Source organism: Gorilla gorilla, chromosome 11, assembly GCF_029281585.2.
Source record: "Gorilla gorilla gorilla isolate KB3781 chromosome 11, NHGRI_mGorGor1-v2.1_pri, whole genome shotgun sequence".
NCBI lineage: Eukaryota > Metazoa > Chordata > Mammalia > Primates > Hominidae > Gorilla > Gorilla gorilla.
The window spans coordinates 134,173,435-134,185,879 of NC_073235.2; the positions used below are offsets into that span (position 1 = coordinate 134,173,435).

Consider the following 12,445-nt stretch of genomic DNA (forward strand, 5'->3'; position numbering starts at 1 on the left):
GACTAAAACAGGTTTTTGGACTTGGCTACCTACGTTGATTTTGGGCACTGGGTTTCAACTAAATTCATCACAATGTTGATAGTCCCGCCTCTCAAGTGGCCTTGTCTTTTACTAAAAGGGGAGGTTGAGAGGCAAGTACTTAAGACCAGAAAGAATAAGCAATATACGTAGTGCAGAACAAATGGCTTTTTGGGGGTTTACTGGATGGGCAGTTTCCTCCCCAGCCCCACGGTTCCAAAGTGTCCATTGGTTTATCCATCTAGCTTGAGTTCTATTCCAGAACTGCTTTTTGGGAGATGGGAGTCTCGCTTTGTTACCCAGCCTGGAGTATAGTAGTGTGTGCTCAGCTCACTCTGCTTCTCGGGTTCACGTGACTCTCCCGCTTCAGCCTCCTGAGTAGCTGGAACTACAGGAGTACACCACCATGCCCAGCTAATTTTTGTATTTTTAGTAGAGATGGGCTTTTACCATGTTGGCCAGGCTGGTCTTCAACTCCTGACCTCAGTTGATCTGCCTGCCTCGGCCTCCTCAAGTGTTGGGATTACAGGAGTTAGCCACTGCTCTTCCCTGAAGCTCTTCCTTGTCCTAGGAAACCTGACTAATGTGTTCCTGCACCTCTTTCCAGAATCGTCTTCAGGACATAATCCTCAGACCTGCTAAAAGTAGGAGAAGCTGCAGCAGCCTTCAAGTCAGCACCAGGGCTGCAGGAGCAGGTCCCCTCACCAGCATTTCAACCAAGTTAGGGCTGGGATACTGGAAACACGCACTAAGCCATTTCCATTGGGATGGGTGAAGCAAGTGGCAGAGCTGGCTTTGCCATGCTCTCCAGTGACATTCCAGGGGAAACACTCTTTAGGAAGTAACACGTCTGGCACCAGAGTTGACTTTTAATTTGTCCTAAAGCTGCTGAAGCAAAAACCATGATAAAACATTCTGCTTTCTTTTCTTTTACAACCCCACGAACGCAAAAAAAAAAAAAAAAAACAACAAAAAGAAACAACAACAAAACCCAAACTATTTGTAGGAAAAAATGGTTTTGTACATGGGATGAAACAATATAAATTCAAAACTTACAGATAAGGGTTAGCTCTATCACTCAACTCTTTAAAAAGTTTATATGAATATCCAGTCAAAACCAACAAGGTATTGCCCCTGAAATGTTAACTAGACGGATTTCCAAGGAGACCACAGGACTGTATACTGTCTTGGAATGTCCTCAGAAGGCTCTGTCATTGATCAGGTAACAGTAAAAACCCCAGAGTCCTTTCTTTCAAATGGAAAAGGGAAAGCAGAGGGACAGAAGCTATTCAAACTTCGTCTTCTTTCCTTGTGGCTTGTGGTCACCTCCTCCTCCTCTGCCTCCTCGGAAGCCACCTCGCCCTACAGGAGGAAGGCAAGACACTGTTAAAAGAATGGGTACAAAGCTCCTCCTCCCCAGTGATTAGGAACCGTGACAGGGCACAGGGTCTGAAGAGCACATGCTATGTGGTGTCATTATCTCTGCGTGCCTGTGACAGGGCACAGGGTCTGAAGAGCACATGCTATGTGGTGTCATTATCTCTGCGTGCCTTACCTCCAAAGCCTCCCCGGCCTCTGCCACCAAATCCTCCTCGGCCTCCTCTACCACCACCTCGTCCTCCAAAGCCGCCTCTGCCTCCACCACGACCCCCGAAGCCACCTTCACCCTTAGGTTTGGCCCAGTCCAAGGTAACTTTATTTCCATCAATTTCACCATCTTCCATGGCCTCCTTGGCAGCTTTGGCATCCTCCTCACTGTTGAAGTCTACAAAACCAAACCTAGAACACCAAATGAAATTGCCCATTATAAAAAGCACCTACTACACATGTCCCAAGTTAACTGTACATGCTGGGGAGCCATCCCACAGAAGGTAGCCTTGTTTATTTGGGAAAAGATACCAGTGACAGAGTAGCTCTCTATGGAAAACTAACTGGTGTGACAGCTTGAACCCCAGAATGTCTCACAAAACAGCTAAATATACCTCTGTAAAGACAGAAGGTAAAATAATGCTAGTTCTGTGAATTCTCTCTTCTTCTCGTGCGAATCCATAAACTGCCACTGATAGACAGAAAGGAGCTCAATGAGAAGACACATTAGACTCAAGGTCTGCACAGAACAAAAACCCCTTCAAGTGGAAGCAGCACTCACGCTTCCTTCCCTTACCCTTTGGAGGACCCAGTTTCCCGGTCAGTAACTATCCTTGCCCGAACGGAGCCGTCAAATGACTCCTTTAATGTCTCTTCAGTGGTATCCTCAGACAGGCCTTTGACAAACAGAGTTTTGGATGGCTCTGGGAAGGAAAAAAAAATGTGACTATGTGAAGTCACAGTTCATAACAACACTGAATTTGCACAATGCCTAGTATGACTACTAGCCAAGAATACTTGTTTTAGTGAAAAAGCAGTTAAAAGCAACTAAGCCAACTAGTCCTTAATTAAAGTAAGGCTATTCTGGGTTTACATTTTTAAATTGCCATTGCATAGTTGATATCCTGCCCCAGATCTTCTATGGAAAGTGGGAGAAGCAACCCAAGCAGGTGCTGCCCACTGGATGGGGCAGGAAATCATGGGCAAACTTGCTACTCTGAGTTGACACAGCTGGATCAGAACTTGACTATCTAGAGGAATTTTCTTGAGATTTCATCAATTATTTCTCAGGTAATCAGTCATCATATCCAGTTATTGTTCACTCAGTAGCAACAGGAAACACAGAATTTGTGCAAAAAATAAACAAAGCACTGAGAGTGCTACCCCCAACCACAGCACCCTAACCCGGTGAACTTACGGCTTCTGGCATTAGGTGATCCCCTGGGTCCTTGCAACTCCAGCCTGATTGCTCTGCCCTCAATTTCCCTTTTATTACAGGAATTTAAAGCTTCTTTAGCGTCTTCGAATGAAGCAAACTCTATAAATGCATACCTGAGGATGAACAGTTAATGCTTAGAATAAGTTACCAGGCACATGCTCCTTCACTGTCACATGATGCTGCCAAGCCCCTTCTCTCAAGTTGGTACCTAAATGATGATCTTTATTTTACACTCATTTACGTAGCTAAAATTATTTGGCTTTTCTGACAGGATCACATGACCTTACGTTCCTTTAGACCTCTAAGACATATATAGCCTATAACTGATGATATAAAGGTATTAATTATCTTACCCTTTAGATTTGCCATTTTGGTTCTGGGGTACTTTGATAAAAGTTGCTTTCTCAAATACTTCCTGAAGAGTTTCTTCTGTTGCACTGTAGGAGAGGTTGCTTAAAACCAGAGTTTTTGATTCACCTGCAAATAGAGATGCCACATTCCTAAGACTCTGAAACAGTGGTTCCCAGCTTCGGTCACAACAGTAATATCTTATTCCTAAGAATTTCAGTGCTTGAGTTAATATACAAATACTCATGATGTAAGCTAAATCCATTTCTGTTCCTCAACATATTAAGTACCTAGTACGTGTTGCAATGTCCTGCTGGTTGTTCTTACATAGGCTGACTACTGGTCTGTTTTCCTAGAATCATCTGAGTTCAAAACGCACATGGTCAAAGTCATTTAAAGTATAAAACATGTCTACAAAGGAAGCTTGATTTGCCTACTGTATTCCAATGCAAAATGATTTTAGAGCTCTCATTCAAGATTGGAAATTACTATTCCAAATAAGAGTATGACTTGGGGTATCATGTCCTTGATCTTCACCTACATTTAAGTAACTTTGATTAAAAAGTATTTATAAACTTATGAAGTACAAAGACACAAAGGAGTTCCCTCCACCAATTCTGGAACCCTGTAACAAGCCTAATTTCTTACCACTCCAAGTGCTATTCTTTCCACCTCTATAGTCTTGATTTTGACCTTTCTCTCCAGTATAGTACAGGGAAATAGATCGCCCATCGATCTCTGTTCCCTGCTTTTCTTCAAAGGTTTTCTCTGCATCAGCTTCAGTCTTAAATTCAATATAAGCAATCCTGCAATGGAAGGAGAAGAACTCATGGTTTTTAAAACCATATTAACACAAATGCTTTTACCTCAGCAACATAGAACTTGCTTCAGATCTGAGTACAATAAATGCCCTTAGTTTTATGCCACTTTTCAATCAAAACTTGAGCTTCCCTCTTACTTCCTACTAGTTTTAAATACTTGGAATTTTTTCATAGTAACCTCACCTCACTGAAAGAACTGCTACTACTTACAAAGTATTTATTGTAAGCTAGGCACATTTCTTGCTTCTTCATAAGTATTAGCTTGTCTTTTAAAATCACCCTATGAGTACATTATCCCCACGGTACAGATGGGTTACTGAGGCACAAATTTACAGGTTAAACTGTCCAAGATTACACGCCTAAGGAAATCAAACCAATATTTCTTTTATAAAGCAGGAAAGTGCATTAATGTTAATAAAACCCTTACATTTCAATAGACAGAACATACCCTTTACTTTTCCCATCCTTGCTGACTAATCTGATCTCCGCAGCATCTTCAAACACTTCTTTCAATTCATCCTGAGTGACTTTGTAAGGGAGATTTTTAGCCAAAAGTGTTCTCGCATCTCGCTCTAGATTAAAAAAACAAAAATAAGCTCTGTGGCCTGAAAAACCAAAGGTGGGGGGCAACAACAAAAAGAGGGGAAACACACACATAGCTCTATTCAACAAATAATTTGAGATCCTATAATGTACAAGGCTCGGTGCTAAATATGGAGATATAGCAGTGTCAACACACAAGTGGTCCCTCCGTGTTGTCACAGCTGATGTCAAACTATCTGTTAGGTACACTGGAGTTCAACCTAGAGTAGATGCGCGTAACAAAAAAAGTGAACGCACCAATTTAAAACATTACAACTGTATAGACAGTAATTAGGGACCTAAGCTAGTTTCAGTGAAGAAAGATCCCTTTATGTTAATTTAGGTGCATCTAATAATTCCTGTTCTGTATAAAAGTGCTCTTGCTTGCCTAACTCAGGAATTTACACTATAACACTGACAAGCAGTGCCAAGTACTCTTGTAAACACTGTAGCTCACTTAATTCCCACATTAAGAGGAAACCAAAGGAAAAAAATGATTTAAAAAAATAAGAGGAAACCAAGGGAAATGGGTTACAAAGCATTTTCCCTAGCAGTCTAGCTCCTGAGTTCATTGCATAATCTCATAAAGCCTTACATACCTTTCTTACTGTCTTTTCCTTTTGGTTTCTCTAGTTTAATTTCATTGCCAAAGACTTTCAAACCAGTAAGTTCCAACGCTTTCTCCAGGTCTTCAGCAGATTCAAAATCCACATAACCAAATTTCCTTCAAGGTGGAGAGGAGGGCAAAATTACAACAGGTGAAAACACAAATCAAAATCCACAATATGTATTCTAGACAAATGTGATGCTGCAAACAAAGATCACATTTAAAAAAGCACCCCTAGTATTAGCAAAACAAAGTCAAGGCTCTGCAAACTGCAGCTACAGAACAAGGTCTCAGCATGAAGATATGACATGCACATTCACGTTTGAGGTCTTCATCATGGAGCTAAACTGCTTATAAGAATTCACAGTAGCAGCTGACAAAAGAACACCTGTAAGCACTAATACAGGAGAATCCTGTCTGGATAAAAGTATTCACTATGATGACTAGACAGGTCTAATAGTTTCAGGTACTTCCAAGAAAATAAACATCAATCATTATTTTAAATTGAGACGGTGTCTCAATCTGTTGCCCACGCTGGAGTACAGTGGCGCGAACTTGGCTCACTGCAACCTCTGCCTCCCAGGTTCAAGCGATTCCCCCACCTAACACCAAATTATTAAAACTTACTGGCAGGGAACAGTGGCTCATGACTGTAATCCCAGCACTTCAAGAGGCCGAGGTGGGTGGATCACTTGAGGTCAGGAGTTCAAAACCAGCCTGACCAACATGGTGAAACTCCATCTCAACTAAAAATACAAAAATTAGCCAGGCATGGTGAAGTGCACCTGTAATCCCAGCTACTCGGGAGGCTTAGGCAGGAGAAACGCTTGAACCCGGGAGGCAGAGGTTGCAGTGAGCTAAGATTGCACCACTGTACTCCAGCCTGAGCAAAAGCCAGCGTCCGTCTCAATAAATAACAAAAACAAACAACAAAAAAACTTACTAAAAATTATTCTGTGCTATACCAAGTTACGACTGATTATGGAAATTGCAACTTAGGAGATCTATAGTTTAATTCTAACTTAGTTCACTAATGCTAATCCTTGAAGATGTTTACAGTATTCATGTTTAACAGTGGCAGGCTAAAGTAACTGTGCTAACAGGGGAAGGAAAAGCATTAACAGACCCACATGTATGTAACATGCAGTGAAGCACTTACCTAGTCATACCAATTCTGACATCCACAACAGCAAGATCATTTTTAGCAAAAACATCGCTGATACCAGTTTTCAATTCAGGAGCAGATTTGTTAAAGTTTAGGTTTCCAACAAAGAGGTTGAAAGCCGTAGTCGGTTCTGTGCCTGCACAAAAAAAGCTCAACTCAGTCTACTTGTAGTGTGGTAAAAAGTTAAGTTTCCAAAGCAAAATTTCTATACACAGCACATCAGCACACTACAATGTAACATCAGATTTCAGTATTAAGTCCCTTTGTTATTCATCATTTGTGCTGTTTATCTCCCCCATATCCCCTAATTCTGCAAGTTACCTTCCACTTTCTGTTTCTTGGCTTCAGGAGCTGCTTTCTGTTTGGCCATTTCCTTCTTTCGTTTTCCAGGTGCTTCTTTGACAGGCTCTGGACAAGATGTCAAACAATGTATCACACATCAGTAGCCACAAACACTTAAGTGCCTCCTTTAAACATAACTCATGTCAATGTATGTCAGAATCTAATTTAAGTACCTTCCTCCTCCTCTTCTTCCTCCTCCTCATCATCTTCATCATCATCTTCATCATCATCTTCGTCGTCGTCGTCATCCTCGTCCTCATCATCCTCTTCTTCATCTTCATCCTCAGCCACGTTCTTGGCTTTCACAGGAACAACTTTTGCAGCTTTCTTTCCTTTGGCTGGTGTAGTCTCCATAGCTTCTTCTTCAGAGTCTGAAAGAGAAGTCACCTAAAAATTGCAGCAATCTCCCAAAACCAACATCGGTTTTCAAATCTAATGTAAAGAAAATGCAATCCTGTCACCATGTTTAGATAACAGTCATGGCAAGAATAGATCAATTGGGGCCGGGCGCAGTGGCTCACGCCTGTAATCCTAACACTTTGGGAGACCAAGGTGGGTGGATCACCTGAGGTCAAAAGTTCGAGACCAGCCTGGCCAACATGGTGAAACGTCGTCTCTACTAAAAATACAAAAATTAGTAGGGTGTGGTGGTGGGCACCTGTAATCCCAGCTACTCGGGAGGCTGAGGCAGAACTGCTTGAACCCAGGAGATGGAGGCTGCAGTGAGCCGAGATAGTGCTCCATCGCACTCCAGCCTTGGAAACAGCAAAAGCTCCATCTCAAAAAAATTAAAAAAAAAAAAAAATCACTTAGAAACAAAATCCTACATTATAAAAAACACTAATAGAATGCGCTATTGAAATTTTCTCAAGAGACACAAAAATCATTCATGGGTAATTAAGTCTAGCACACCACAGCAACCCAGAGAATTCCCACAAGGATTCTAATCTCATCTCCAGGTTGTCGTGGAAGGAATATGTTGATCCCAGAATCTCAAGATACCTTGTAATCAAAAGCCCAGTAACTACCAAGACAACTCCTTACCATCTTCCTCATCGTCATCCTCATCCTCATCATCTTCATCATCTTCATCGTCCTCATCCTCTGAGGCAGGGGCACCAGCTGCTGCTTTCATCGCTGCTGGTTCAATTTCATCTTCATCCTCATCCTCGTCCTCGTCATCCTCCTCATCCTCCTCACTGTCATCCTCCTCCTCTTCGTCACTGTCTTCCTTCTTGGCATTCTTGCCATTCTTTGCCCCCTTGGCTGGGATGGCAGCACCCTTCTTACCAGGAGTTGCTACCAATGCCTTGCCTGGTGTGGCTCCCTTCTTGCCAGGTGTGGTAACTGCTTTGGCTGGTGTAACTGTCTTCTTGGCAGGTGTTGCTGCTGCCTTTTTGCCTGGAGTGACAGCTGCTTTCTTGGCTGGTGTGGCAACTGCAACCTTTTTTGTTGGGGAAACTACCACCTTCTTTGCTGAGGTTGCAGCAGCCTTCTTGCCTTTCTTCTGAGGTATGACGACCTTGAGAATAAATGAAAACCAAACCAGTAAGTCCAGCCCCACACCCAAAAAGATAACCATGGTCCCAATGAGTTGTTAGACTCTGGCAATGCCTCTGGTTCAAGACCACATGCACTAGACACATTAGCATGTTAAACTCCAGGCTTCTGTTATGTTGTCTTAAGTCAGAGCCCCTATCATAAGGTGAATACCCAGACATAAGGAATCCTTTTGAACACTTAAAATACCTCTGAACCAGACCCTCTGAATTCTTGCACCTCATACTTTCCCAAGCCCCAACTTTCTCATCTGAAAATGGTAATAGTATCATCCTTACATGTTTAAGGATCATGAATTGCTATGTGTAAATTATTCAGAACCTTACACATAGGAGGCTCCAAGCATTAACTTATTAAATCATTTGGGGCTCCTACAGTGGGTGGCGGTACCAAGCCCGGTGAAACTCAATTCTTAGGACCTGAGACAAAAAATGAATAGGCTAAATATAAATATTCCTTACAAAACTATCACACATCAAAGAGTGTGCATGGTAGTTTGATAAAAGTCATCGTTTAGCTACATTAAAATCCCGTAGTTTTATCAGGCAACGTGTGGAAGAGTAAAACTTTCATTCAGTTCTCAACGAGAAACCTGAGCACAATTCAGTGCTCAGCTGTCTTTATAGTGAGCAAATAAAAGGCCAGGAGTGCTAAAGAGTGTCAATGTTAACACAAAGAGAGGTGGCAGCCCTCAGTCTACACCAGAGATAACTATAAAACACAGTGAGTAGTATTACAAAGTTTATATATAATGGAATGGAGACCAATTAATTTTAATTGGAGGCTAGGAAAGGAATCTGGTTAAGGTTATCCTCAGATCTGAATACAATGCCCAGCTCTACATGTGGGGGTGAGGCTAACATGCTGAAACTGGAAAAATGTAATGATTTAACACAACAAATCACACTCCAAGCCCTGCAGAGGCACATGGAAAAGAAATCCCCAGATCTCGTCTCACACTCACATTCAAATACTTAGCCAAATGACATCTTGACATGTCAATGAAGAGCTTGTGAAACACTCAACCACTACAATAAGACATACCTGGATAAATAAAATCTTATTTTTGCCAGATATCCAATTTCATGTCTTAACTCTCCATTTTGTAGTTTTAACATAATTCTGCATTAAGTTGGATAAAATTACCTCTTCTCCACTGCTATCATCTTCTTCATCTTCTGACATTTCCTCATCTTCACTATCTTCTTCTACCTCCTTTGGAGGAGGAGCCATTTTCTTGGGGTCACCTTGATTTTTACCTGCCTAAAATGGACACAAGTAGATCATTACACCTCCACCTCGACATTTCAGGCCATTCATATTTTGCCATTACCGTTCATACGCCATCATCTCCTTCCTCAGATCCATTTCTCATAGTGCCAAACACCACAACTAACATAGAAACTACTCCTGATGGCAATGCAAGAGGGACTACTCTCAACCGCCCACACATTTTTCCTCTCAGGCTTTACCAACAGAAAACCTGCCCTAAGGTAAAAAGTCAACCTGAAGAAAAGATTTCTCCTCCCGTTACCTTAGTTAAGCGCAACCGTGTTTTAATACTACAAATCCCGGTACTTTATTCTACCACCCTCATCTGAATCCAAATTAACGGTGAAGATCATTAAGGCACTTAAAAAAATGACTACCTTGATTTTCTCATGAAGCTTATGCCTTTCCCAGCGAGACAACCCCGCCCCTTAAAGAGGCGGCGCGGCCACGTGGGGGTACCTGGTAGGCCACCACGTGCCCGAAACACGGCGCAAAAAGCACGCGGCAGAGCCACCTTCCGGGGCCCACCACGTGTCGGCTCGCCAGGCCGGGGCGGAGACATCCGAGCGCAGCCGGGACTCCGACTAGGGCCGATACCGCCATTTCCCGGCCCAAGGCACCGGTCCCTCTGGAGATTCCAGGACCCACGCGGCGCGGCCCACGTGGCAGGCCGCGCTCCCGGGCACGTGCGTCAGGAGTCGAGTCCCAGCTCGTACGCGTCTCAGCCTGGAGAGTTTGGTCTCATCTCTCCACCCCGGGGCCCAGCGCCCCCTCCCCGCGCTCAGTGACTCTGTCTTTCCCGCCGCGTTCGCCGCCCCCAGCACCTGCAGAAGCTCTTCACCTCGCCACCAAGTAGCCAGAAGCCGCGAGACCTTCCCACTAATCGCGCGAGACTTCCCGCAGCATGGCGCCCTAGAACGCGCCCGGGACTGCGCGCAGGCCCTCCTCCCCGCGGCGCCGCGCTCGCACCTCGGAAAGCAGGCCTACACGTCTGCGCTCGCGCTCAAAGCCGTTTACCTTCGCGAGCTTCACCATGATGGCGGCGGAGTGTGAAGCGGACAAGTGGCGCAGATGAGTCCAGAAGAAGCGAAGCGACGGCGATGGCGGCCGCGGGTGCTGAAGATCCCGGAGCACGTACACCCGAAGGCCAGCGAGAGCTCGAGACTGAGGCGAAAGACTGAGCCTGCCCAGTAATCGCCTGTGGAAAGGCGACGACGGCGCCCTCGTGACTCCGCGCCGACCAACCAAAGCTCGCGGCCGTCCCCATGAGCCAATCGCGAGCCTTTAACCGTGAACGGCGCGGGGCGGGGAGTAGGCGGGCCGAGGCGGCCACGGGAGGGGGAGGGGCTGGCAACGGCGCCGTGGGGGCGGGGCTCGCTTTGTGCAAGGCCCGCGCTGATTGGGCCGTGGGCGCGCGGGTCTCGGCCTGCGTCGTGGGACTGGCGTTTTTGGCGCCGGCTGTGAGGGGAGCGCGGGGGTGGTGGAATCGGGCGGTCTCCGGTTCGCCAATGTGGCTGGGTCCCTAGGCTCGGGCAGCCTTGGAGTTCCTCAGAGACCCCGCGCTCGGTCCCGGCACGCACTCACGCCGCGGCTCCCGGTGGCCCTGGAGCGAGGAGTCCGCCAGCACCGGAAGTTCAGGGACCGCGGAGTTCCCGTTGGCCCTTTTGGAGGCACAGCTTAGCCCTGCTTGCCCGCGAGCATGGGGCCGGAGACACCCCCGGCTGCAGGCCGCCTCCTGAGAGCTGTTAATAAAGGCAGTCGCGGGTCTGTGCGAGGTTTTCTGTGAGAAATGCACGAACCTCTCCTACCCCACAGAACCTCAAGCGGGAGATATTTCTCGACATGGGGAACGGCCTCGGAGAAGTAACTTTCTGGCCTCACAGGGCAGGGAGAGGGGCCTGGGAGGGCCGACCCCAGAGCCGGGCCTTTGACCGCCCACAGGTTCGCTGGTTATTATTTGGGTCGAATGCGCCAATTAAGGTGGTGGCTGCGAAGTCAGTGTCACCAGATGGCCCGGGAGCAGGTCGAGAGCCACCGGCAGGGTTCCCCGGCGGCAGGGCGAAGGAGGCCGCCAGTGACTTCCACGGTTAGCTTTGTGGGTGGGTCTCACTCGATGCCGGGCTTAGCAAACTAGTGCATTTCCCTCCGTCCAGGGCCTGCCGGGGATCCATCCCATCCATGGGTCCAGGTATGGATCCATCCATACCTCATTGTTCCTACAGAACCAGGATACCTGCAGCTACGGCTGTACTTGTTAAAAATCACCTCAGGCCGGGCGCGGTGGTTCAGATCCGCAATCCCAGCATTTTGGGAGGCCGAGGCTCATGAACCGTGGAGGCGGACGTTGCAGTGAGCCGAGATCGCCCACTGCACTCCAGCCTGGGCGACAGAGCGAGACTCCGTCTCAGAAAGAAAAGCATTTGTTAAGGCCGGGTGCGATGGCTCATGCCTGTAATCCCAGTACTTTGGGAGGCTGATGCAGGAGGATCGCTTGAGTCCAGGAACTTGAGACCGGCCCGGGTAATATAATGCGACCGTGTCTCCACACAAAAAATAATTAGCGGGCGTGGTGGCGCTCGCCTGGAGTCCCAGCTACTCGGGAGGCTGAGGTGAGAGGATCGCTTGAGCCCAGGAGGCGGAGGTTGCAGTGAGCCGAGATCGCGTCATTGAACTCCAGCCTGAGGAACAAGAGCGAAACCCCATCTCAAAAAAAAAAAGAAAGAAAATAAAATTATTTGTTAAATGAATGAAGTATTTAGGTAGAAGCAGCAGCAGGGAGAGCCGGCATGGCTCAAGTGGCGTTGCTTTGGAGTTAGTCTGGGGCAGCAAAATAGCAATATCTAACACTTCATAATGCTGATTCAGTGCCAGGCGCTCTTCCAGCTCTTTACATATTAATTAACTTACTCTTCAAAATAACCTTT

The 12,445-nt window shown here is 46.0% G+C and overlaps 1 protein-coding gene and 3 non-coding genes across 5 annotated transcripts; all 4 read right to left on the reverse strand.

Moving 5' to 3' along the window:
- Positions 1 to 869: 869 nt before the first annotated feature.
- NCL (nucleolin) lies at positions 870 to 12,222 on the reverse strand. 2 transcript variants are annotated; one of them, XM_004033345.3, is made up of 14 exons: positions 10,539 to 12,222; positions 9,396 to 9,512; positions 7,734 to 8,211; positions 6,863 to 7,060; positions 6,669 to 6,755; positions 6,342 to 6,483; positions 5,175 to 5,299; positions 4,442 to 4,565; positions 3,821 to 3,978; positions 3,178 to 3,301; positions 2,804 to 2,937; positions 2,183 to 2,309; positions 1,574 to 1,797; positions 870 to 1,380 (listed from the first exon to the last, which is right to left on the reverse strand). In XM_004033345.3, exons 1-14 carry the CDS (start codon positions 10,554 to 10,556, stop codon positions 1,304 to 1,306), a joined length of 2,133 nt encoding a protein of 710 aa, XP_004033393.1. In that variant the 5' UTR covers positions 10,557 to 12,222; the 3' UTR covers positions 870 to 1,303. The 2 variants fall into 2 exon arrangements, with proteins under 2 accessions (XP_004033393.1, XP_018877546.1); XM_019022001.2 differs by lacking the exon at positions 10,539 to 12,222 and adding an exon at positions 10,346 to 10,495.
- Positions 1,973 to 2,109, reverse strand: LOC115933849 (small nucleolar RNA SNORA75). The gene has a single exon (XR_004069695.1). It is a non-coding gene; the product is annotated as a small nucleolar RNA SNORA75 (small nucleolar RNA).
- LOC115933856 (small nucleolar RNA SNORD20) lies at positions 2,617 to 2,696 on the reverse strand. Its single transcript, XR_004069702.1, has one exon. It is a non-coding gene; the product is annotated as a small nucleolar RNA SNORD20 (small nucleolar RNA).
- LOC115933855 (small nucleolar RNA SNORD82) lies at positions 6,562 to 6,631 on the reverse strand. The gene has a single exon (XR_004069701.1). It is a non-coding gene; the product is annotated as a small nucleolar RNA SNORD82 (small nucleolar RNA).
- Positions 12,223 to 12,445: the final 223 nt, after the last annotated feature.